At 33.8% G+C, this 25,505-nt stretch overlaps 1 protein-coding gene across 1 annotated transcript in view; it reads left to right on the top strand.

The window, feature by feature from the left end:
• Window positions 1-3,366: 3,366 nt before the first annotated feature.
• Window positions 3,367-25,505, top strand: part of LOC136040179 (extracellular serine/threonine protein CG31145-like) — a 205,437-nt gene continuing 183,298 nt past the window's right edge. The window contains exons 1-2 of the mRNA XM_065724326.1: window positions 3,367-3,489; window positions 20,740-21,428. Coding sequence (XP_065580398.1) covers window positions 20,929-21,428 — 500 coding nt within the window. The 5' untranslated portion in view covers window positions 3,367-3,489; window positions 20,740-20,928. The remainder of the gene's footprint in view (window positions 3,490-20,739; window positions 21,429-25,505) is intronic.

Below are 25,505 nucleotides of genomic sequence, written 5' to 3'. Positions count from 1 at the left end.
TTATTTGTGCTGCCTCCGATTTAACGAACAATAGCTATTGTTAAAACAAATATAATGACACTAGTTTGTGGAATTGCAATCTCGTTTTGTTCTTTACATAATGAATATAGCTGAATTCCACATAGCCGATTTTACTGAGCTAGCACCTTTTTAACTTGCAGTATGACAATTTAGAGCCATAAATTCCTAATTGGTAACATATTCAAGCTTGTGCATTCCATTATATAAAAAACTTTCAAATTAGAAAATTGCGTACTATGTTATTATCACCCAGCACAAGAAAACATGATTCAATTAGTTATCGATCGCTTTAGATATTTATTACTAAAAAAAATAAAGTGTTGAATCAATTTATAAGGGTTTTAAATAGCTATTGTTGAGCTTGTATGTCCACATGGTTTTGTCTTAGACATATAATTTGTCCCTGCTACAATTCAGCACTACCAAATATTATATGGTGTGACCCAGATAAGACGGAAACCGTAATTTTTTTTTGACAAATTTCTTATTAATTTTTGGGATTTGATAAAATACAAGTTGATTTTTTACGACTAAGCATTAATTATGACATCTCTGAAATTTTTCCCGTTTTTACTGACAACATATTGGGTCTCTCAAAAGCATTTTCCCTTAAAGCGTTTAAGGGACACTTTCAGACACTCTCCGCCTAATTTGACCTCATCAGTTGACATTCAATGTCAACATTAAAATGACATTCTCAGCAGTTAAAATGGCATTTCCCTTATTAAAATGACAACGGGCTTTGTTTAGCTTAAAGAAACACTTGCCCTATCAATAGGCTTTTGTTAAAAAGACGTTTTTCATCTTTTAATTGTTTCTATCACAGCATATATAACAGTTCAATATACCTACCACTTAAAATAGAATTTCTTTGAGATAAAAAAAAATATTGGTCTTCTCAATACCACTTTCCACCGCTCTGTCATTTAAAAGATGTTTTCATTCAAGGAGTGACGAAAAAACTATTGACTCTTTCAAAAATATTTTTCATTACTCCGTCACTGAGACGACGTATTCTGTCGTTATAATGACCTAAATAATATGTTGAATTGCGATAAATATTCTCTCTTTCAAATCTATTTTCTATTAATCCGTCATTAAGACAGTTCCTGTTTTGTCATTAAAACGACTACGACAATTTGTTGAGTTGAAATATTTTTTAGTCCTCCAATTGCATTTTCCATTAATCCATGACTGAAATGCCGTTTTTAGTTTTTAATGACTATGATAATTTAATTGAGTTCACACAAATATTGGCTCTTTCAAGAAGGTGTTCCATTATTCTGTCATCACGGATCCAGATGAGCCGAATTTCCTAATTGACACCCTTTTCAGGTTGGGCCTCCCCCAAGATTTTCCAGTTGCCTTCAATAACTGTATCCTGAATGCCCAATCCAGCGCAGTTCCTTCGTGTATCAAACAGTTCGTGGTAACGAAGTGTAGTAAGGAGCGACCCGGCTCAATAGTAAACGAAACTCTAAAAAACGGAATTTCGATGCTAAAAGATATATCAAAAGAATTGGATTTTTATGCTGATTTTAAATATATAAGTTTCATCAAATTTAGTCTTTGTCATCAAAAGTTACGAGCCTGAGAAAATTTGCATTATTTTGGAAAATAGGGGGTAACACCCCCTAAAAGTCATAGGATCTTAACAAAAATCACACCATCGCTTTCAGCATATCAGAGAACCCTATAGAAAAATTTCAAGGTCCAATCTACAAAAATGTGGAATTTCGGGGGCTATATGGGAGGATCTTTCCTTGGAGGAATATTTCAAGGGGGAAGAGAAATTCAATGAAAAGGGCGCAGGATTTTCTAGCATTACTATTAAAAAAAAAACAATGAAAATATAAACATGAAAAAGCTTTTTCAATTGAAAGTAAGGAGAAGCATTAAAACTTAAAACGAACAGAGGTTCTAAAAATACTTTAGCATAAAGAGTGAGGAATTTAGGAGGAGATAAATACTTCGCTCTTTATGCTAAAAATTTTTTAAGTAATTTTAACTATCTATTCTACGGCCTTTCTGATTCAGGGGTCATTCTTAAAGAATTGGGACAGAGATTATTACGCATACGATGGGTTCTAAAAATGCTTTAGCATAAAGAGCGAGGTATTTAGGAGGAGATAAATACTTCACTCGTTATGCTAAAAAAATTTTAAGTAATTTCAACTATTTATTCTACGGCCTTTCTGATTCAGGGGTCATTCTTAAAGAATTGGGACAAAACAAGATTTAGTGTGAAGAGCGAGGTATTAACGAGGGGACCAACTCCCTCATATATATAATCAAAAATAATAGAATATAAAAGTTTGTTACGTAAGTTAATTCTTAAGTTACGTATATTTTTTACTTATAAAAACGTTCGTTAAAAAATTAAAGATCTAATTGCCTTTTTAAGTAACCGAAAAATTGGAGGGCAACTAGGCCTCCTTCCCCACCCTTTATTTCTCTAAATCGTCTGATCAAGACTAAGAGAAAGCCATTTAGCCAAAAATAGAATTAATATGCAAATTTCATTTTAATAATTAATGTACGGAGAGCCAAAATCAGACATGCATTAATTCAAAAACTTTCAGAAATTAAATAAAAAAACAAGTTTTTTGAAATGAAAGTAAGGAGCGACATTAAAACTTAAAACGAACAAAAATTACTCCGTATATGAAAGGGGCTTTTCCTCCTCGACACCCCGCTCCTTGAGCTAAAGTTTGATGCTTTCTCGCAACTCTACATTTTAAAACAATAAAAACGTGTTTTTTATTGAATGCTTCTATCAGAAAAAGCATAGAAGCTTATAATAGTAGAATTGGTCGGCATCCATGGAGCGCTACTTTGATTCAACGAATGTTTTGCTTTTGTGTGTTTTAATTGTTCTTAAGTTAGGTGAAGTGTTGTTTATTTTGTTAGGTCATTTTCTTTTTCCTCTTTTCTTTTATTCACATTATACTCCGTTTTTCATGTGTATTTTAACGGGTTATAAATAAATTCAATTCAGTTCAATAATAGGGTGTCAGAAAAGATCGAGGGGTGGGGAGGCCGAGGCCTCCGTCGATCTGCCAGTGCTCTGAAGCATAAAAAGCAAATAATTAACTGCAATATGAGTAAATAAACGCTTTGAATGCAGTTGAATAATTACAGTTGCTTACAAAACGCCAAGAATTACAAGAATCAGTTCCGCTGAAAACTGCTTCAATTACAAAGAAGAAATCTTTTTACTCTTGGAGCTCCTCATGTTCAGGGTTCAATTGACTGTAGGCAAGTCAGGTCAACTGCCTTTCATTTTCACTTGTCGGGACAAGAAATTTATTATTATAGATGGTGTTTTCTGCAGTAATATTTGAATTCGGAATTGGCTGCACACAGTTTAAAGTTTAACAAAAAGGATATATCAGCATAATTAGGATATATTTTGAAGATGATATCGGCTTCGGAATAAATTCAAAAGCTACTTATGTGTATTTTAAGGTATTAATGTAGAATTGGTCCCCTTCAGCTTGAAATACTATAAAAATATGGAAACAACTTATTGTAGGCTATTGTTTCTAATTGCACTTTACCCCACCCTGCTTAATTTGCAAATATATAGTTCAAATAATGCATTTTTCACATATTTACATTTGAGCCACTTTTTTCTTTAAATAGATTTAGTAACAAACAAAATCAAGAAACCAAAAAATGTATAGAGATTTAATTTGGGAGATTTGGCCTATGTTTATGCAGCAGGGGGAATGAATGCTAAATTATTGTAATGTGGTCTTAGGTGTAACAATAGGAATGATTTTAGATTTTTCAGTAAAGATATGTTGCCACATGGTATATGGCACTCAGTTGGGTAAATTTGTAGTCAATAACATAGTTTAGCTAGGCTGAAAGTGTATACATTGCTTGATGCCTTTTTTGGTAAAATTCTAGTTAATTGACTTCTTGCTATATCAGAAAGGGTTTATGTTAGGAAAATGAAATTTTCAGGGATGAATCTACAGACTAAAGTATGTCCTGGGAAGGTATTTTGAAGCAACTACCTCCACTCCTTCTCCCTCTAGAGGGCCCTGACCTTTAAAAATATGTGTGTTATAAAAGTAAAACCTTGCAACACAGATCTTATGCTTCAATAAAAAAATTTTAAGCTTCATAAATTTGCTCAATTGCATTTTATAAGGTGTTAAAGATATGCAAATACATTTCCTAAATTTTGAAAAAGAAATTAATGGCTCAAAATTCTACTCAAATAACAGGAATTGCATTTTCAGAACTAAAGGCAGAGAAAAAGCAACTAGTAACTGAAAATTAAGGTAAAATGTTGAATTGTCAAAATTTGAATAGGTATAGACCTGTCATGTAGGCAAATTTCAGGGCCCTCTAGAGGGAGAAGGAGCAGAGGTGGGTACTATAAATTCCTTCCTGGGACATACTTTAGCCAGTAGACCCATCCCTGAAAGTTTCATTTTCTAACCTCACCCCTTTCCGAGATAGCAAAAAGTCAATTAACTAGAATTTTACCCCATTTTTATGCTCTTTCATAATTCAATTATTACTTTTGGGGTAAATTGCATTTTGAACCCATGAAGGTCTAAAAGGGCTGTAAACAGCCCATAGTAACCAAAAGTTGTTTTTCTAAAGAAATTGGCAAGTGAAAATTGTTGCCATTTGTAGCTGATTCAGGAATGATAATAGCTGATGAATGATCATAGTCTTAATAGTAAAATGCTATGTTGAAAATAAATTTGAGGAAATTATAAAAAACCTAGGTGGGGAGGGGAATGCCCTCTGCCCTGTTCTACTAATTGACACCTCTGTTTGAGGTGAAAGAAGGAGGCTTTAGTTTTGAAAATAATTATGACAGAAGTATCTGTTCAACAGCACCACTCCACACATACTTAATTAATCCCCTAGAAAATGAGGTTACAGCAAAACTGACATCACTTTTGAAGAATTTCTGGCACTGCAACATAAATTACTAATTCTATATAGTGATTTATGCAATATTTTGTTTAGGTAGGGTCAGGGCCATTACATACAGGAGGGGGGGTACATGAAATACTTTTGTCAACCCAAATTCTTTTGGAACTTGTAAGTCAATGTTAGGATGTTACTAAATGTCCTGTGGGTAAATGTCCTGTGGGTAAATGCTCGTGTGTGCTATTCTAATAGGGAGAGGATGATAAGATCTGTCAACCAACAATATGCCACTGATAAATATAGTAGGTCTTAAATAGAAAATAAAAGAAAATATAGTAAGTCTTTTTTAGACCTACTATGGGCTAGTGGTTAACACCGCCCTTTTGGGACTCCTTCTTCTTCTTGTTCTTGCTCTGATCATTCTTGAAAGACCTACTATATTATCTTTTATTTTCTATTTAAGACCTACTATATTTTCTTGTATTTTCTATTTAAGACCTGCTATATTTTCTTTTATTTCCTATTTAAGACCTACTATATTTTCTTTCATTTTCTATTTAAGACCTATTATTTTTGTCTAGATATTTCTATATTTTATATAGATATTATTGTAGAAATTTATAGTAGGTCTCCAGTTTTGTTAAGTTTTTAACAGGCAAATTATGGACTTTTGGTTTTGTTTATACTTCTGTTGAGACTATTTGATACCTGTTGATTCAATTGATCAATTTTGTTGTATCAAAATTTCTGTTGATCAATTTATACATGTGCCCAGTAAATTCAGTCTCTTATTACATCCAAAATTGAAACAATTTTTAAATGAGCATTTAGTCTATTCAGCATGTTCATTTGTCAATAGTCTTTTACAGTTTTGTTTTGTTAAATTAATCGATTTCACTTCTATAAATTTCTTAATTTTTTAGTTTTTTAGTTTTTTAGTTTTCTGATTCAATTTTTTTTATTCAATCATTTTACTTGATTTGGTCTTGTCTGAACCTTAAAGAAACTAAACCTGAAGAAACTTAGATTTTTTTTGTCATGGTTTTAAATTTTTCTTTTTAAGTTTCTTATGTCACTTCTATTTGTTTTACATGCTCTTTAGGCTTTTTTTTACAGACAAATTGAACTCCTTAAATTAATTTCCCCCTTTTTTAATCTCCTTATTAATTCTTTTTCTGACTTGTATTTGTTTAAGTTTAGTTTGACCAGTTTTCAGCTTTTTAACTTTTTAATTGATTAATTAGACTTTAATTATTGACTCATAAATGATGATTCATTATCAGTTTTCTTTTCCGTTGTTGTTTTTGCATTTTTGCAACTTTTAGTTGCAAAAATTTTTGTAACCATAAGATTTGTCAACTCTGAAGTCCGAATTCGGCCCTTTGTGGACTTGTGATTAAGTTTTTTTTTTAAATAAATATTTTATATATCTTACTTAATTGCTTGGAATAAAAATTGGGCTTTTAGATGGATATTGACAAATATTTACCTAAGCCAAATTATAATAATCATTTTCAAAAATGAAATCAATTTAATTGTATGAGAAATATGCATGCTGTTTTAGTAAATAGATTGAAAGGCAGAAAGCATAGGTAAAATTGGTTAGCTTATGCACCTGGCCCTGAGAAAAGTATTCTTTTTATTTTTTTGAAGTTGTCTTATTGTGATGAAGAGATGTGATGTAGTCTTTTGTTTAAGTTTTATTTAATTGGTTGACTAATTTTTGTTGGTCCTCTTTTCAGCTCACCCTCAGAAGTAAATGATGTAGTTTCCTAAACTGATCTTTTTTTCATGTGGTTAATAAATAAAAACCTATAGGTTTCTGTAAAACTTTGCCATTTTAATCCTTTCCATACCAATAATGGTAATTGTAGTGTGATATAGTGTTTGGTAATTTGGTAGCTGGTAGTTTGGTAATTGCAGTTTCATAAAGAGTTTGGTAATTTGTTAGATGGTAGTTTGGTAATTGCAGTTTCATAGAGAGCTTGGTGATTTGGTAGTCGGCAGTTTGGTGATTGTAGTTTCATACAGTGTTTGGTAATTCTTTACTTGGTAGTTTAGTAATTGTAGTTTGATGTAGCATTTAGTAATTTAGTTGTTGGTGGTTTGGTAATAGTAGTTTCATACAGTGTTTGGTAATTTGGTATTTGTATTTTGATACAGTTTTTGGTAATTTGGTAATTGTAGTTTTATAAGGTGATACAGTAACTTAAAGGGCCACCCTTTTTAAATTTATTATTTATAAATATATAAGGGTATATATAAGGGGTTTATATAAGGGTCTTGTCCTTTGTAAATTTTATCTGTTGGTTTGGCCAAAACTGTTTAGAAATTATTGGGTTGTCTTGGTGTAACTTGTAGAGCCTGGATAAGAGATGTGTGTAAATGACAGAATTCTAGAGAAGATACCTAATTTCCCATTGATTTTAGAAAAAATATTGAATTTTTCATGTTTTATGCTGACAATGAAGATATTCATAATGAATTTTAAGTCATCAGAATGTGTAAATTTAGTTTTTTGTTCAACTAAATGGAGCAGAATTGTATTTTTACAGTTCAGAAAAGAGGAGTCCCTAAAAGTACTCTAGCATACCTGCTTGAAAAATACTAAAAATCAGCTCATTTGAATAATTTAAAAACTTTGGGAGTTCCTTGTGGTGTTATCTGCTTTGATTGGCAAGCTTGCCAACAAAATGGACATACAATTCCACTGTCTTTTCAGTAAACCACTAGGAGTGATAAGCCTCAGAAAACTTTGTAGCTATTTCCCATTTCTAATCCCAATTTCTTTGTTTGTAATTAAGCCCCTAAATTCTTTTGAACTTCAATTTGAATTTGCAACACATTCTTCCTCCTTGTTTGTTATAGCCATTTTAAGATTTCAAATGTTGGTCAGTCATGGGATCACCATGTTTATCACAACTGCAAACGCGCGTTGGGGCCTCTGTATACTGCACAGGTTGCTTTCTGCAATGCAACGAACATGGCCCTTTCCATAAATGCAAGCCATTGGAAATCAATTCCCATAAAAATGTCTGATGGTTAACATAGGTGCTGTTATCTAACTATAGCAACCATACCTTTCCAGCTTTATTTTAATAAATTAATATTAATACCGGTTTGAGATACTTGATATTGACTCGATGTTTGATATTGACTCGATACTGATATTGACTCGATATTTGATATTTGACAGCTGGAGAATACAAAGGAGGAGAATAATTATTCTTTTAAACATTATTCTAATATATAAATTCTAATAAATAAATATTCTATATATAAATATAATATAATAACGCTTAATTACTATATATACATTAATTACTATATATAAATAAATAATATTCTAATAAATAAATAGATAATAAGTTCTTTTAAACTAAACATTGTTCCGCATCCCCAACACTATTTCGGTTTTTGTGTGGAGGCAATGGGCTTTTCGGGCCAGCGCCTCAGTTGAGGTTGGTATTTCCATCCATAATGTTTATACTAAAAGCCGTAAATAAGCATATAATCATGGCCTAAAAGCCATAGTTAGGTTTAGCAGGCTAACTGTATTAAAAAAGGAAACGAAGTGTGGTGTAGGCTACTATATGTAGGTAAAAAGAAGTTACGAACTCATTTTAACCATTTTATTTAATGTGAGTTAGAGAAATTTCAGGTAATGAGCTTGTGGATGGTTATTCTGTAAAACCTTCATGTTCACCTTCTTTGATTGAAAAATAAGGAGCCTGGTAATTGCAACTTACAGGGTGAGCTGTATAATTAGTATAACTATAATTAGCTCTATGATTAGCATTAAGCATTCCTTGCAAATTCAAGTTGGACTTTTTGTTTTTACTCCTCTGTTGCGAATAATAACAATTCTGCTCAACATCATAAAATCAAAGAAAAAAGGAGATAATTGTCGTTTGCTTTTGACTGTACTATACTTCTTTACTCGTAAGGTTATGTGCGCGGGGGCATTATCGGAATGAAAAGACCAGTCACTAGCCTCGGTTAAATTTAAAAATTCAATGTTTTTTCCCCAAAAGTTCTGGTGCCTTTTTAAGGGACCGGAAAATTGAAGGGCATCTAGGCCCCCTCCCACGCTCATTTTTTCCAAATTCAACTGGATAAAAATTTTGAGATTGTCATTTTCTTCAGCACAGTCAAAAAATCTAATAACTATGTCTTTTGGGAAGACCTACTCCCTCATAGTCCCCGGGGGAGGAGCTCCAAGTTATAGACTTTCACCATTGTTTACATATAGTAATGGTTATTGGGAAATGTACAGACGTTTTCAGGGGTAGTTTTTTGGTTGGGGGGGGGGGGGGGGGGATGAGGGGAGGGGTACGTAGGAGAATCTTTCTATAGAGGAATTTGTCATGGGGAAGAGAATTTCCATGTCGTGGGGAAGGGGGCGCAGGATTCTTGAGCATTATTTAAAACAAAAAACAATGAAAAAATAAATATGAAAAAGTTTTGTCAACTAAAAATAAGGAGCAGCATTGAAACTTAAAACGAACAGAAATTATTACGCATATGAGGGGCTATCTCCTTCTAAATACCTCGCTCTTTAAGCTAAAGTATTTTTAATAATTACAACCATTTATTCTACGGCCTTTGTGGTTCAGGGGTCATTCTTAAAGAATTGGGACAAAATTGAAGCTTAGTTTAAAGAGCGATGTATTAACGAGGGGCAAAGCCCCTCATATGTTCCCTCATCAAGGCCCCGCTCTTTACGCTAAAGTCTTTTATTGTTTTAAAAAGTAGAGTCAGAAAATTAGAGTCAGAAAAAGAGTCAAAATTTAGCGTAAAGAGCTGGGCGTTAAGGAGGGAACAGCTCCTTTCATATACGGAGTAATTTCTGTTTGTTTTAAGTTTTAATGCCGCTCCTTACTTTCAGTCAAAAAGCACTTGTTTTTTTTAATTATAATTTTCAATAAAACACTAGCTTTTCTAATTCTACAAATATAAAAGAAATATCACGAGCCATTTTATTTGGAACAATTTTGCAGTATATTTGAGTATGTTAAATACTGGTTTTACTTCGTATCTCTCTTAAACTTAGCCTTTAAAAATATCCTAATTTTTCAGATAAGGAGTATTGTTATCTTTGACGAGTTATAGATAAAACAAAAAATTGAATTATTTTTCTATATGACATATAGGCTATACATATTTTAGAAAACTGAACGACATTAAAAAGTTGAAGATATGTAGCTGATATAATTTAGGGAAATTCGTGCTATTAGGCCTACTATTGCAATTTTTCTCCCGCCATGCTGCAAAGGATTTTGAACTGTTTTCTTTATTTTTGTTTAGGGACATAAACATGTTACAAGGACTAATTATAAAAAATTAAAATTGGAATCACCAGGGTCGAAAATCCAATGTAGGATAATTACATTCCCCCGCCTTGAACAACAAGGAAATTCCACGTTTTTGCATGGGAAGCTATGAAACATCCCCCTTTTTTCTTTGCTGCTAGTCAAGATCTAGAAAGTCAATACCTACTTCTAAGAAAAGTTGCAACAACGAGGATTCGAATCTGAGTTACGACGACCACCTGGTAGGGTCCTAACCACTGGATAATTACTTCGCAAGTATTCTTGTTTGTTCTCTACCTTTTTTTTCAAATAACTCTTAATAAATAACTCTATAAGAGGACTAAAGGTTCTTTCAACACACGACCCCTAAATGCCCTTTTCAAATGCAAGTCCACAAAAACTGCGTTGATATGATCAAGACCTGTTGCCTGGTAGTTCTATTAATCAGCAGACGATTTACGCAATTTATTAGCAAAAATGGGAGGGGGAATATACAAGCGGAATATGAAACTTCAGGTTTTAGATTTTTTCCACCATTGAGATGATGACGTTACCCTGTTCCAGCTTTCCAGTTTCTGTATTCCAGAAATGGCACCTAAAATGCCATCTGTGTGCACCATATGACACATTATGATGGGGATATTATTAATTAATTAATTATTATTTAATTTATTATTAATTAATTATTATTATTAATTAATTATTATTGTTGATATTATTATTAATTAATCAATAAAAAGTACGTAGAAAAAATTGGCGTTCAAATAGACCCTTAAACAGCTCTCTATGATGTTCTATTGCCCCACTAGGGGCTAAGAAAAGAGAGACGAATATCTGCTTTCCTTGCAAAAAGTGACTTCCCTTGTTGTTCAAAATGGGGGGGGGGGCTGTAATTCTCTATTTAGGAGTTTTTGATCGTAGCAATGTCAATGGTTTACTTTTCATTTTGATTGGATGCCAATTTTGAAGTGTTTCTGGCCCTTTTCTGAAGTTCCAGTATGTTTTTTTACTATTGAGATTAATCGTACTAATATTTACCATTCCTGAATCAGCCATACATAACAACTTTTTCTCACCATAAGGTATTTCTCAAAACTTGTTTAAGGCTCTAAGAGGTTTTAAGACCTATAGATGTGTATAACTTGTTCCGATTTTTTCCGTCACCCCTCTCGACATTCTCTGTAATTTTCAAATCATATCTTTAGCCCTTTTGAATTTCCCCGTTTCCTTTGTAAAACCTGAATATAAGCAGTGAAAACTCGTATTTTTACCGTCCTTGCCCTACCGTCCGTGGGGAGTCGTGTTACCGTGGGGAGTGGGGAGTCGCATAATTTTGGGATTTTTGACTAAAAAGGGCCTCTTTGGACGAATTTTATATCAGAACAGTCATTGTGATATTTTTGATCGAACGTGTCAGTAGGTTAAGATGTTGGGGAGTTGCCAAAGGGAAAGGTGGCTTTGCGCCCTCCAATATCTTCCGACTCTCAAAAAGAACTCTAGCACCTTCATATGCTATACTACGAGCCCCCTTTCGAAGTTTCTACGACCGCTCCCTCCTAACAAAATTATTTGGGAAGCAATGAATTATTCAGGGGCTGGGGGGTTTGATCCCTCCCTCCTGAAATGTTTTTCCGACCCGTAAAAACGTAACAAAAATGCATATGAAAAAATTTCTGATGTTTTTAATATTTTGTGTGTACCCCCCCCCCGAAAAAATACCCCCTCCCAAACCAAAATCCTGGATACGACCCTGGTAGCAGCGTTAAGGAACCTGGCAAAAAGCAGTGTTAAGTTAAACAAACTTTTTAAAACTCCTGTATTTCACCCTGTTTTAACCTTATTTTGCTTTTCTACAAGAAATGGAAGCACTATGCAATTTGGTTCTTGGCGTTAACCCCCTCCCTTTCGGAAAAACCCTCCCAGAAAATATTCCCCCTGCGGAAAATATCCTACCCTTTGGAAACTACCACCCCTGGAAAATACCCCCTCCCCTCGAGGAAAATAGGGTTTTCCAAATTTGACAGTTTTGTTTAAGTTGTGTTTTGTTGTTGTTGAGAAGTACTAAGGAAATTGAAAAAGAAGAATTGACACACCATAAGTATATTAAAAATTATCCCCCCTGTGGAAAATCCCCCCCCCCCGGTAAATTCCCACCTGTGAAAAATAGGGTTTCTCAAATTTGAAAAATTTATTTGAGTTTTGTTTTTTTTTTTAGTTTCGTTGAGAAGTACTTAAGAAAGTAAAAAAGAGGAATTTACTCACCACAAGTATCTTAAGAACTTACCCTAAGAATAAGTATCCTAAATTTTTGTTGAAAAGACCTCCAAATGAACTTCTGCAATTTTAACAATTTTAAAAATTTAAACAATCTTATTGTTTAAGTTTTTAAGGACGTTAACGTTATCAAATTCTACGAGCTAGCTTTTGTGATTTTCCAAGTGTAAAACTACAACAACTCACAATTAATAAATAAATGAAACCTAAAACTAACGGAAATTACAATAGATAACCTTGTCTAACTCAAAACCAGCAAAAGTTAAAAGTAGCAGGGCTGACAACCCCTATGTCTTCTCAAGGCCAGAATATTATTTGCACTTCAATTAAAAAAAAAAAAAAAAAAAAACAAATAACCGTGGATTGTCAGTTTAATGTACATATTCTGATATTTATTCTTAATACTATGATATTTAACACTTGATACTTGATACTATGATATGATACTTGATGTTGTTATTATGATATTGATACTTAATACTTGATACTATGATATGATATTATGATATTTATCTCAATACTTCTTCATTTATTAAAGTCAAAAAGTGAAAACATTTAAAATATATTTTGTTTTCACTAAAGTGGAAATATATTTTGGTTTTGAGGAGGTGTAGGGGTTGTCAGTCCTACTCATGCTAGTTTTCGCTCGTTTTGAGTTTGACTCGGCTGTTCGCTGTAATTTTTCTTCGTTTTGGGTTTAGTTTTTTATTGACGGTGAATTGTGGCAGTTTTACGCTTAAAAAATTATTTGAATTTATTCCTCCTCATTTTTGGCTTAATGGCTCTGTACTCTTCTTTGACAAACTTATGGAAAAAGTGTTTTAAGTTAATTTCTGTACGTTTTTTATTGACATAGTCTTTTTCATAGAAAAAAAAATATAACTTTTTTTCTATTAAGACTCCATAGCTTTTGACCTCGACGATTGTTTGATTTTTTTCAGTGATATTCTAGGATTATTGGTTCAATATAAACACCCGTGGGAAAAAGAGATCAACAAATAAACACACATCCTTGATCTTTTTCTGGCAAACAATATAAAATTCCTCATTTTTGCAGACGGGGGCTTGAAACTCCTATTAGAGGGTTCTCGGATACGTTGAATTTGATCGTGTGATTTTCATTAAGATTCCCTGACTTTTAAGGGGCGTTTTATCCCTTTCTCGAAAATTAGGCAAATTTCATCAGGCTCGTAACTTTTATGGGTAACTCTAAAGCTAATAAATCTTGCATGTGTAGAATCAGCAAAATAAGCCAATTTTTTGGTATATCTTTTAATATCAAAATTCTGTTTTTTAGTTTAAGTCACTATTGAGCCATGTCACTTCTTTCTTACAGTTTGTTGCCATGAACTGTTTGATGGACAAATTACAAAACTTAAGAAGGCACTTAAACTTCTACAATGGGGATCTATGATTGTTTTGTAGTTATGGAGGGAGGGAGACACCTCAAAGGGTGCATTTTAATGTCAAAACATCCTAGCTTTCATTGAGCCATCACATAAACTCAGAATTAATACTAAAGGAGAGACAAGTGGAGGGTGAGGTAGAAATTGCTATATAATCCTTTTTATTGGGGTGGGGGGTCGTACAGAAGAAACTGTAAACAACTCAACAAAAATGTGAAATTGATATCTACTCCCTTATGATTTCTGGGAATATTTCTGGTCTACGCTGTTATTATGAAAGTAAAGATTAACATTAAACCCCAAATCAAGAAGGGGAATGCCCCTTCCTTATCCACACGTCCAGCTCATGGTTGCAGAAACTTCGGAGTGTGTTCATTAGATCATAAATTGAGAGTTCTAGTCCTTTTTTTAAAATCCAAAGGGATTGGAGACCAATCAGCCGCGTGGGGTGATATTTTTTAGGGGGGGATTTTCTTGGCTGTATTTTCCACTGGGATATTTTTCTTGGGGGTGGAGTATTTTCAGTGGTGGGGTATATTCTGTGGTACACCATGGGTCCGTGGGGGTGAACGCCAGCCACCATGCAATTTATTCTAATCTCTGGTTAGCCTTATTTTGGGTGTCTATCCATTTTCTTTTCCCCTTTCATGCTAATCCTCTTAATTTGAAAACTTGTGCCTGTTTCGGTCAATTATATTAGAAGGCTCTTTGTGCTGCCTAGATTCCCAAAATATTCTGGAAGGTGTTTTTATTTAAAAAAAAATACCCTCTCTTGGCATTTTCATTGAGGAAAGAAAAAACAGCAAAATTCGCCCCTCGCTATAATCTGAGAATTAAATATGCCCCACTTACATTTTCTTGAATTGACTCCCCGGTAACATGCTAAATTTTTTTGAACTTCGAAGTACTATAGCACCTGTGCCTAGGTGTTTCTCCCTCAATATCGTGGGAGAGGGTGGGGACGTTTTCGAAATAACATTAAATTGGAACCCTCCCCCTCCTGTACGCCGCGTACTTCACTTGTTATTCTCTCTACGTGTTTTAATGATGTAAGCTTGTCAAATGTGCAGTCGTGGTTCCCCCCTCCTGTACTCCACGTGCTTCGGAAATGGAAATGGACCCCCTCCTGTACGCCGCGTACTTCACTTGTTATTCTCTCTACGTGTTTTAGTGATGTAAGCTTGTCAAATGTGCAGTCGTGGTTCTGGCTCCTCTTGCGCCCGGGACAAAATATTGATTGGCCCCTCCACGTACCCGGTCTCCCACAGAATTTCCAGGCCAAATTAAAAAAAATCATTTAATAAAATATTATTTTCGGTGTATTTATGAATGGATAATTTATTATTTAAACTATTTAATTTTTATTAATTATATTGACTATTATTATTTACTTTTTTGCTTTTCATTTTATATCAATAATAAGTGAATAATTTATTAATTATTGTCATTTATTAATTGCATCCTGTGTTTTGTTTTATTAAGAAAAAAAATATAACCGTTAGATTATTTATTTGAAATTTTTCGCCCTAAAATTTCTGCACCTGGGGCAATTGCCCCCTCCGCCCTCCTCCTCCCAAAAAAAAGCATCTGCTAATGTGATATGGTGCTCTCTAAACCTTTATTGTCTAACGGCTTGAAGTTCTGTTGACCTGCCAGGGCAAGTGAATAGCATCAGAAAAAAGAACAACTATATTTAAAGAAATATAGAATTTGAAGAATTATATTAATTATTAATTCTGACAGGTGGAAGTAAATTGGCTTATCCAGATGTTTTTACTGCAGGTGCCACCGTTGCAAAAGACACTTAATGAGTTTTTTGACACAATTTCAACTAACTTTTTATATTTTTGGCACTTTACTGTTACTATTATGAAAACAAAAATGTGGGTTATAATGACTTAAAAAATAATTAATAAATGACATCCCTTTGTTTCACAGGGTTTGTCTTGTGTTCTTTTTAGCTTAAAAAAAAAAAAAAAAAAATCTTGGGGTTGTCCGTGTCGGCTGAGGCAGGATGAGTCTTGCTATGAGCTTGATTCAGCATGAATTTGCCACGAGCCTTTAGCTGAGCAGAGTAAAACTTGAATCTTGTCAGCTCGAACAATATGAAGAGTAAAATGTATTATAATATATAGTGTATTTTATAATAATAATAATATTTTATTATAATAATTTATTATAATAAAATGTATAATAATATATAATGTATTGTATAACAACAATAATATTTTATTTTTAAAATATATTATGATAAAATGTATTATAATACATAATATATTGTACAGTAATAATAATATTTTATTATAAAAATGTACTATTATAAAATGTATCATAATAAAATATTTAATTAATTATTGTAATAAAAGTAAAAGTAAAATTGGGCTTATTTATTGCTATGAGCTTGATTCAGCATGAATTTGCCACGAGCCTTTAGCTGAGCAGAGTAAAACTTGAATCTTATCAGCTCGAACAATATGAAGAGTAAAATGTATTATAATATATAGTGTATTTTATAATAATAATAATATTTTATTATAATAATTTATTATAATAAAATGTATAATAATATATAATGTATTGTATAACAACAATAATATTTTATTTTTAAAATATATTATGATAAAATATATTATAATACATAATATATTGTATAGTACTAATAATATTTTATTATAAAAATGTACTATTATAAAATGTATCATAATAAAATATTTAATTAATTATTGTAATAAAAGTAAAAGTAAAATTGGGCTTATTTATTCTGATGGTAGCTACTGAAGCTGAACCCTCTCATTGCTCTGTAAATGGAATTGCCCTTGTCATTCTTTGATTAACCCCCCTTTGAACGATTTCATCATAGTCTACTTATTGACGCGTGCATAGTAAACTCTTATGTCTCTTCCATGTTTTTCATACGAGCTCATTGTTTAGTAGGACAATCGTAGGATGTTGGGAGAAGGTGCAATGAATCGCAAAATTTTGAAATTAGGTGCTCTTTTCGAGTGACTGCTAACCACCTGTATTAACCCAACCCTGCATTGAAAAAAAAAATCAACTACCTTTTTTCCAAGAAAAAAATTCTTTAAAGTTTCAACTCGATTTCAGGCCATGAGACGAACCAGTCTATACGGTAGACTACTCTCTTGGGTAAATTTTTCGATTTACGGAATATTGAGATAGTTAAGAAATATACATATCTATACAATCAAAATTTCATCCTGAATCCAAATGTAACATCGGTTTCCATCGGAAATAGACTTAACATCCCCCCCTCTTCTAATGCACTAACATTTATCCGGAATATACATATGACTAATTTTTCATTACTTTGATAGACTGTTAAATTAATTTGAACGAAAGAATGAATCACGGAGAATTTAGTTTATATATACAATTCAGGCCATATATTTGCATATTAGGGGGATGGGAGTAAAGCTCATTTCTTACACAAATGAATTTTGTACTTGATTCAGGGTCAAATTCTCATTCTAAAGGTATCTCTATTTCTTAGGTATTTCATTATTCTGTTAATCAGAAAATTCATCCACTTTTATGGTAATCGGGAACCAACTAGCATTTGATTGTAAATTGCTCTAGAGAAATGTTGCCTTCAGCTACCCCTTGTATGACCTCAGGTGATTGGCCCGGTGTTGCACACTCTTATCAATTATAAAAGATCATATTTCAGTCCCTGTAAATTGTGTTTTCCTCCGCGTTTGCCCCTCCCCCGATCAAGAATTTGGGATTGACTCTGCACGTTCCCTTGGCACCTCCAAGGGACCTTGGCACCTTGCCAAGTTCAAGGTAATCTTAGTGGTTTTCTATTTCAACTACAAATCGTGCTTCACGAGGCATAAATTACATGCTTCATCGGCCAGGAAAGCCACAGTAAGTAATACCTATCACCTGTTCTCATTAAAACTTCTTTGAATGAATAGACTTGTAAGATCGTAAAATGAATGGGTAATAGTGCTTTTAAACTACGCCGTAAAGTTTTTCACACTAGCTTACCTTAAGACTTAACCAGTGGTGGTTCTGGCATCTCTTGCGCTCGGGTCAAAATATTGATTGGCCCCCTCCTCCTGTCTTCCAAAAATTTTCTGGCCCAATTTTAATAAAATTTTCATTTATTAACAAAAATCATTTTCAGTTTAATAATTATTATTTATTTTTACTATTATTATTTTAATTTAATTTTTATTATTAGTTATTTTAATTTGTTTTTATTTTATTAATTAATTAATAAATCTATTAATTATTTTATTTGCTGACTGCACCCTCTGCTGTATTTTAATAAAAACGAATTTTCAAAAGGATATAACTTTTAAGATTATTTATTTCAAATTTTTCGCCCATGAAATTTATGTGCCTGGGGCAATTGCCCCCTCCTCTAATCCCTCCTGTGGATATAACAGTGCGTTATGTAGTCTTACGGAATAAATTTTGTCCGTGATGTAGGAAGTGCCAAGTAGACTTGAGTCCTGCATAGAATTCTATGTTACATTATTCAGTCCTTCACCTTTGATCAGGGGCATCTAGGTTACATTTTAGATATTTAATTTTGAATTGTTTTATTTATGATGAATGTGGTGATTTTAAACTATTTTTTTATTTTTTCTAGATTTTAAATAATTCAAGTGTGAAAGGGCCCGTTTAAAAATGAATTTTACCCTTAATATAATGTAACTTAACTAGGAGCGTAATTTGCCATGGAACGCGGGGGGGGGGGGGGGTAACTGCTTCGATCAGACCCAGTCCCCCCTAGCTGAAATTATGTATTTTTTTAAAATCTTGTCAAAACTAAGGTAGGCCTGCGGAATTAAAGTATCCCCCAGAAAAAATAAGTTTTTTTTGTCTTTACATTAGTCTTTATGGTACTATATGGCTTATTTTTAACTTTTCATGTTTTTCTTTCACTTTACTTGGAAAAATCTGCTGCAACTTCCTCCCTCCCCCCCCCCAAGGATCTTGACGAAAGTATGCCACTGAACTTAACCATAAATAATTTAATAATTTTTGAGATTACACCCCCTTTATATGGACAAATAAATGAAATAAAGAATATAAAAAAAACGGCTACCATATTTCAAATAAGTTTTAAAACAATAAAGGTTCGAACCTATTTAGTACTTCGTCTAAAAACCCGTCAAGGCTTTAAGACAGATTTTAGTTCCTTGTGCAATTTTTTACTTGTTGTTGTATATTTATTTTTTGATGTTACTTAAAGAGAAGCTGTCTCTATAAACAGTGATTTTCTCTAACCGTCATGAAAAACAAAGTATAAAAAACGAAAGTATTATTTTTCAACAATACAAAAGCATTTTAAGAAAAACATAATTAAGAAACATAAGTAAGAAAAACAACAATATAAGATCAAAAGCTCACTTTCAGCTTTTTATGCATTTCAGATAAGTAGCTATAATTAAAAAAAAAAAAAAAATTCAAAAACAAAGTTTTACAAAGAATAGTAAAGAGGTCCATTAAACAAAAAATGGGCAAAAATAGAGTCAAATAATCTTCCAAGCGTAAAACTACCGCAAATCACTATCAATAAGCAAATGAAACTCAAAACAAACAGAAATCACCATAAATAGCCGACTCAAATACAAAACGAGCAAAAAATAACATGAGTAGGGCTGATAACCCCCATACTTTCTCAAGACCAGAACGTAATTTTTGCCTTTCTGAAAAAAGAGAAAAAAGAAATGGCCATAGACTGTCAGTTTAATCGACATATACTGATATTTAAACCTCAAAGTTTTGAAAACTTTTTGGATACGAAAGTAAAAATATGGAAACATTTAAAACGTATTTTGTTTTCAGTAAAGCACAAATTATGTTCTTCTAAAGTTCACGTGACCACCCCTTCCGTGAAAACATTAAATGCCCCTGGGGCATAACTTGCAAACCTTACCCCTAGACTCTGCGGGAGTCTGTCAACCCCTAAGGCCTTATAGGATCTTTTGACTATTTTTGAACAAATGGCTATCTCAAAATTTCTATCGGATGCATTTACGGAAAATACGACGTGGGGAGGGGATGGTTGCCCCGATCACTTCGACTCTTAAAATAGTTCTAGAACATCTGCTCTCCAATCCAATGAGCCCCCTCCGGAGTTTATACGACTACTCTCTCCATAAAAACCTTATATGTCATAAGTGCATAACTTACAACCCTAGGCTGAGACTTGTGAGGGGGGGGGGGAGTTGTCATCCTCAAAGATATAATTTCCGGATCGTTCAACTACGCTGAACAAAATGACAGAATATTGATTATAAGTGTTTTTCGAATTGATGGGTGCCCTCCAATCACTTTTTGACTATTAAAAATGGCACCATCCCTTTCAGTTTCCAATCGAATGAGTCTTTTTTGAAGTTTATACGACAACAAGTGGCCATATTAAAATTGCTATCAGATGCATTTCGGGAAAATACGAGATTGTGGGGGAGGGGTATGCGCTCTCTGATCACTTTGAATCTTAAAAAGAGCACTAGAAATTTTGATAACCAATCCAATAAACCCTCTCCAAAGTCTATACGACCGCCCTTTCTATAAAAACCTTATATGCTCCAGGGCATAACTTATAACCCTTGCCCTAAGATCGGAGGGGGGGGGTTGTCGTCCTCAAAGACATGATTTCTCTGGAAAGTGGGTGCTTGCTGTGGAAAGTGGGTGACCCCTCAATTTTGTATCGATTCGTGAAAGTCCTTATTTCCTTTCCTTGTTACGCACTGCGACTGTCGTGTTGTTCAAGTAACCAAATGGTTGATGTTTTTTTTTCAGATTGTCTTAATTGCTTCATAATTAGCGTGTCTTAATTTTAGTTTGTGACTGATGAGAACAACTCACTGCGCGGTGCCAATCGGAGCATGACATCGTGTGTATTCCTCTCTCATGCAGATAAAATACCAGGTAAAAATTGAAATCTTCTTCAGTATGTTGCGAGAAAGCGAACAGTCAAGATGGTCGAAAATTAACGAATTTATTCAACCAGTGCCTCAAATACCCTCAAAATGAAATGGAAAGAAAGAATCAGCTTAGCTATTTTTATATGTTTAGTTATGTTTGCCGCAGTGTTAGTTCTCGATATTCAAATGAGCCGTGCCACCTCGCATGGCAGTGGGCGATTTGTGCCAATGCATGGTCGAGTTCAGCACAAATCCTTCCAGCGTCGCTATTTGCAAAAAATACAAAGTGGGCAAATTGTGAATAATTCGAGTGAGAGAATGGAGTTGGGAAAATCTGTGCAAAAGAATAATGATGCGGATGAACATCATGATGAGACAAATCAGTTGCCAAATCCGTTGCCTGATGTGGCGGCAATTCGAAAATCGCTGAATGCTCAGATAAGAACAAAATTAGTGAAGCCAGAAAATGAGGAATATTTTAGGCGGAGGGATTCTTTTCAAGTTTTACTTGATTTTGCGGATGAAGCAGAAATTCTTGGACAAGCGAAGAAAAAGAAAAAGCGCCGTGATCCGACGCTGGGCGCTGTTCTTGGATATGAAATGAAGTAAGTTTTTTATAACTTCTTTATTATTCTTCATCTTATCAGGGTCTAGCCAGGGTTTGCCATTTACCACCATTGATGCACATGGGTTCATTCCTTTAGCGGGAAGAGCTAGACAGAGATAGAAAAAAGGGTGAAAAGAGGTTTAAGAGTGTGGCGTGGAACGGAAGTTCCTTATGTTTTTTGGTAGTCGTTTTGTATTTAGCCTACCTCGATAGAGATAAACAAAAGAATTAAGGCCAGATTTTGCAAAAAAAAAAAAAAAAATGCCGTCAGATTCCGGAGTCAAGCTTAATTTTCAGAATGAAACAAGGCGCAAAATATACTGTATACAGAATTCGGTCTCTATTTTTCGGTAAATTTTGCGATACTGTATCCGTAAAATTTATATCCGATATTGGATCCGACACTGGGCACTCTCCTCGGATATGAAATGAATTAAGTTTGTTATAGTTTCTTTATTCGAAAGTCTTTTCAGGGACAAGCCAGGGTTGCCATTAACCACCATAGATGCACGTGGGTTCAGCCCCTGAGCGGGAAGGGCTAGACAGAGATAGAAAAAAAGGTGAATAGAGGTTTCAAAGTGTGGGGTGATACGAAAGTCTTCTAGGACTATAGGTCTTCTAGGAGCCAATGGGCTACTTTTCCTACTGTGTTCCTTTTTTCATATTTAACAACTTGTTATGATAACCAAGAAACTACTTAGAAAATATATTTTTGATACACTTTTTTCTGTAGTAGTAATAAAAATAGCAGCGCTTTTTTTTATTTTAAATTATCTACCTTATCAGGAGCATAAGAAAATGAGTGATCTTGAGCCTAAGCCGGATTACGCTTAGAATTGAGCGCCTCAGTCCTCATTACTGAAACACTTAGAAGAGATATCTGGGCATATTGCTCAATCCCCCGCAATAGGGATCCGGAGTTAACTATCGGGTTGACCCAGACAAGCGATCCCTTAGCCATATGCATTGAACGCAGGGCTAGAATGACTGTTATCAACCATGGTCTTACCCAATCAGTAGAGAACAGGCTTTACATTTCATTTAGTGTGTTCGAATTTTGGGGGAAAAGCCAGTCTTTCGATATGCAAATGCAACGACTCCAGATGAAAAATCGATTCCCTCAAGCGTATCATAAACGATATTTGTCAAAAATAATGACATGTCATGGAGAGAAATGGCATTAAGTGTATAAATTGAGTTTTGTCCATACGCCAGTCACTAGTCGAGATAAAATAATGCTTTGTAGGTCAAATCAAAAAGAAAAAAAGCGTTCTAAGGGTTACTGCTAGCCTACATAAGCAAAATTTATTCTATATAATTTGGTTCTTGCGAAACCTGAAAATTATGACAGGACGGTATAGAGTGAGTACCATAAAAGTTTCCCCGGTTGGCTAGGATCAGATCAGTCAGTTGGTTTTGGACGGTCATAGCCCCCCCCCCTAAATATTTGTTTGACGTGTAAAAACGTAACAACAATGAATATAAATAAAGCAAGCGAATATATCTCGTTATAACGAGTGCACACAATTTATCTTTCATTAAAATTGGGTAAGCAGACTAAATATGCAGTTTGCAGCCACGATTGGTTACGTATGTCTTATGCGTAGCTTGGTAAGTACCATATACCCTATTTTGTCTCCTTGTATACAGGCAGTGTTTCAAGATAACCAAATTCACCTATTTTGTTAATTATTCCTTACATAAAGCTCTTCGCAAAGTAAATGATAATATCTTCTAGATAAGCATAAGATGAGTTACAACTTAGGCTTGAAATAATTATCTTGATGATTAGATCAGCTACAACGGAGTTCATATGCAAGTCTGTCTTAATCCTCTGAGAGTGTGGCTATAATAGGTACGAGGGGGTAACCACTCGAAAGAATCACATACACCCGGTGGTGTGTGCCAAGCGTCGTGAAAACTGTACAGCTCCATAAACTGTGCAGCGTGGTAAAAAGGATTTTTCATCTACTTTACAATAAAGGTACATTTTCAAAATGTTACAGGGTATGTACAGCAGTTACGGGAGGGGGGGGGCTCTTCAGACCGTGACTTTTTCCCTGACAATTCGAGTTTTTTGCAATCGTTCCTAAAGTTTCTAATTATTTCCAATGGCATTTGCCGATTTTTTTGTTTTCTAACGTAGTACCTACGTCCGATATAAACGCCTTTTGGCTATATACTTAATCCTATGGCACCCATTAACCTTGTGTTCTCTTTAGTTGATTAAAAACAAAAAAATCGCTTAAGGTTCATGTTCCCTGACAAGCCGACAGCTGTAACCTGCACCAACACTACAAAATGACATTATGACATTAAATGACATTATGACACTAAATGTTGTTATGATATTATGACATTAAATGACGTTATGACATTAAAATTATTGGTTTCAGATATATTTACTCACTGAGTCCGACCAGTGACACTGTATAAACCTTTTATTAACGAATAATCTACAACTCCTCAAACAATAAGATTTTTTCCTTTTTCAACAATTTTCATACAATTTTTACGTATTTTTTACATTAATAAATTGAAAAGGCGAATTTCAAAAATGTAATTTGGTAGACGAATAAAGCTGAATTTTAGCTATCGAATGGTAAAAAAAAGTACTGTATTACATTCAAATGTTAAAACCGTTGGACTGTAGGGAACCTGTATACCAGCAACGGAATAGGGAACATAAACCTTAAAGGATCCTATAAGAGGAAAATCATTCTCTTCCCTGTCATAACACGACATAAAGAAAGAAAACTATCAAAAATGGAGTTTTTAAAGGCCAAATGAAAATACTGAAGAAAACACAGAAAGCGAATATTTCGGGAGAACAACCGCCTCTCTTCTTCAGCGCGAACAAAATAATATGATCAAGGAAAAAACCAAAACCAAAAAAACAAGCGCGGAAAGTAAAACACAACCAATGAAAGAAAACCGCAAAAAAATTAAATAAAATTCAATAAAAGACCAGAAATTAAAAGAATTAAAATCAAATACCCAACAAACAATAAAGTGAGTTATTCGCCAATATCCGCGATATGCACAAAACCCAAACAAATTTGAACTGTCAACGACGGATACAAACGAACATTCAGATTCCTTTCAACTCTTTACCTACAAGTACCTACATAGGTGAAATACTAGTTGTAATATCAATCAAATTTGTTTGAAGATAATAAAATTTACCGGGGACGATGAAAGTCAAATCAGTTTGTTAAAATTAGTAAAGTGGAAACCTAAACACGCCCTGGGTGGGTGTTAAATATTGAAAAATTGGGAATTCAATTTTCATGCAAGAGATATCCATGTGCAACTGTACGCTTTTCGGTTGTAGTGGGTGCAAGGCCGTATCCAAGGTGGGTGCAATGACAGTGAAAACTGAAAAATAAGCCATTTAGTATCATAAAGGTACTATTTAGTACTATAAAGGTGTAGTATGGTACTATCAAGGTAAACATGTACTTTAAAAACTTATCTGTTTCTGTTGAAGCTTGAATTATGGAGGTTTATCTTAGTTTTGACAAGATTTCGGAGGAAACTAAATTTCAGCTGGGGGCAAACTAAGGTCTGAAAGGGGCAGTCCCCCTAACCCATAGCAAATTATGCCCCTGAACAAAAGTGTTTATAAAAAGATTTTAGATGAGTTCTTAAAAGATTTTCTTAGACCTTTCCCGCTCTGAAAAATCCCCCCTTGAACAAAAATCCTGGATGTGACCCTGAGTGGATGCAAAATTAAAAAAAGAAAAATAGGAGTAAAAAATAACTCAGAAACAAATTGCGCCAAACCACTTAAAAAGTTTTTGTTGTCTCTGGGAATCATCAGAATCTTAATCCACGGATTTTCACGGGCGTAAAACATCAAAATTTATCTAAACGGTTTTGCTTATTCATTTTCAAGACATGGCAACACCGACGATAACGCGGTACTGCCCTAAAAATTTAACTATTGAAACAAACAAAGGAAAATCTTTGAGAATTGTGATTTTTGGGTATAATAGACCAGAGATGGGTCGATGGGTCAATTTTTTTTATCTCCTTGGTAGGTGGTTGAATAATTTGTCCTAGACTGTCGACA

Source organism: Artemia franciscana, chromosome 20 (assembly GCF_032884065.1).
Source record: "Artemia franciscana chromosome 20, ASM3288406v1, whole genome shotgun sequence".
Classification (NCBI taxonomy): Eukaryota; Metazoa; Arthropoda; class Branchiopoda; order Anostraca; family Artemiidae; genus Artemia; species Artemia franciscana.
This window is presented reverse-complemented; position numbering and strand designations above follow the sequence as displayed.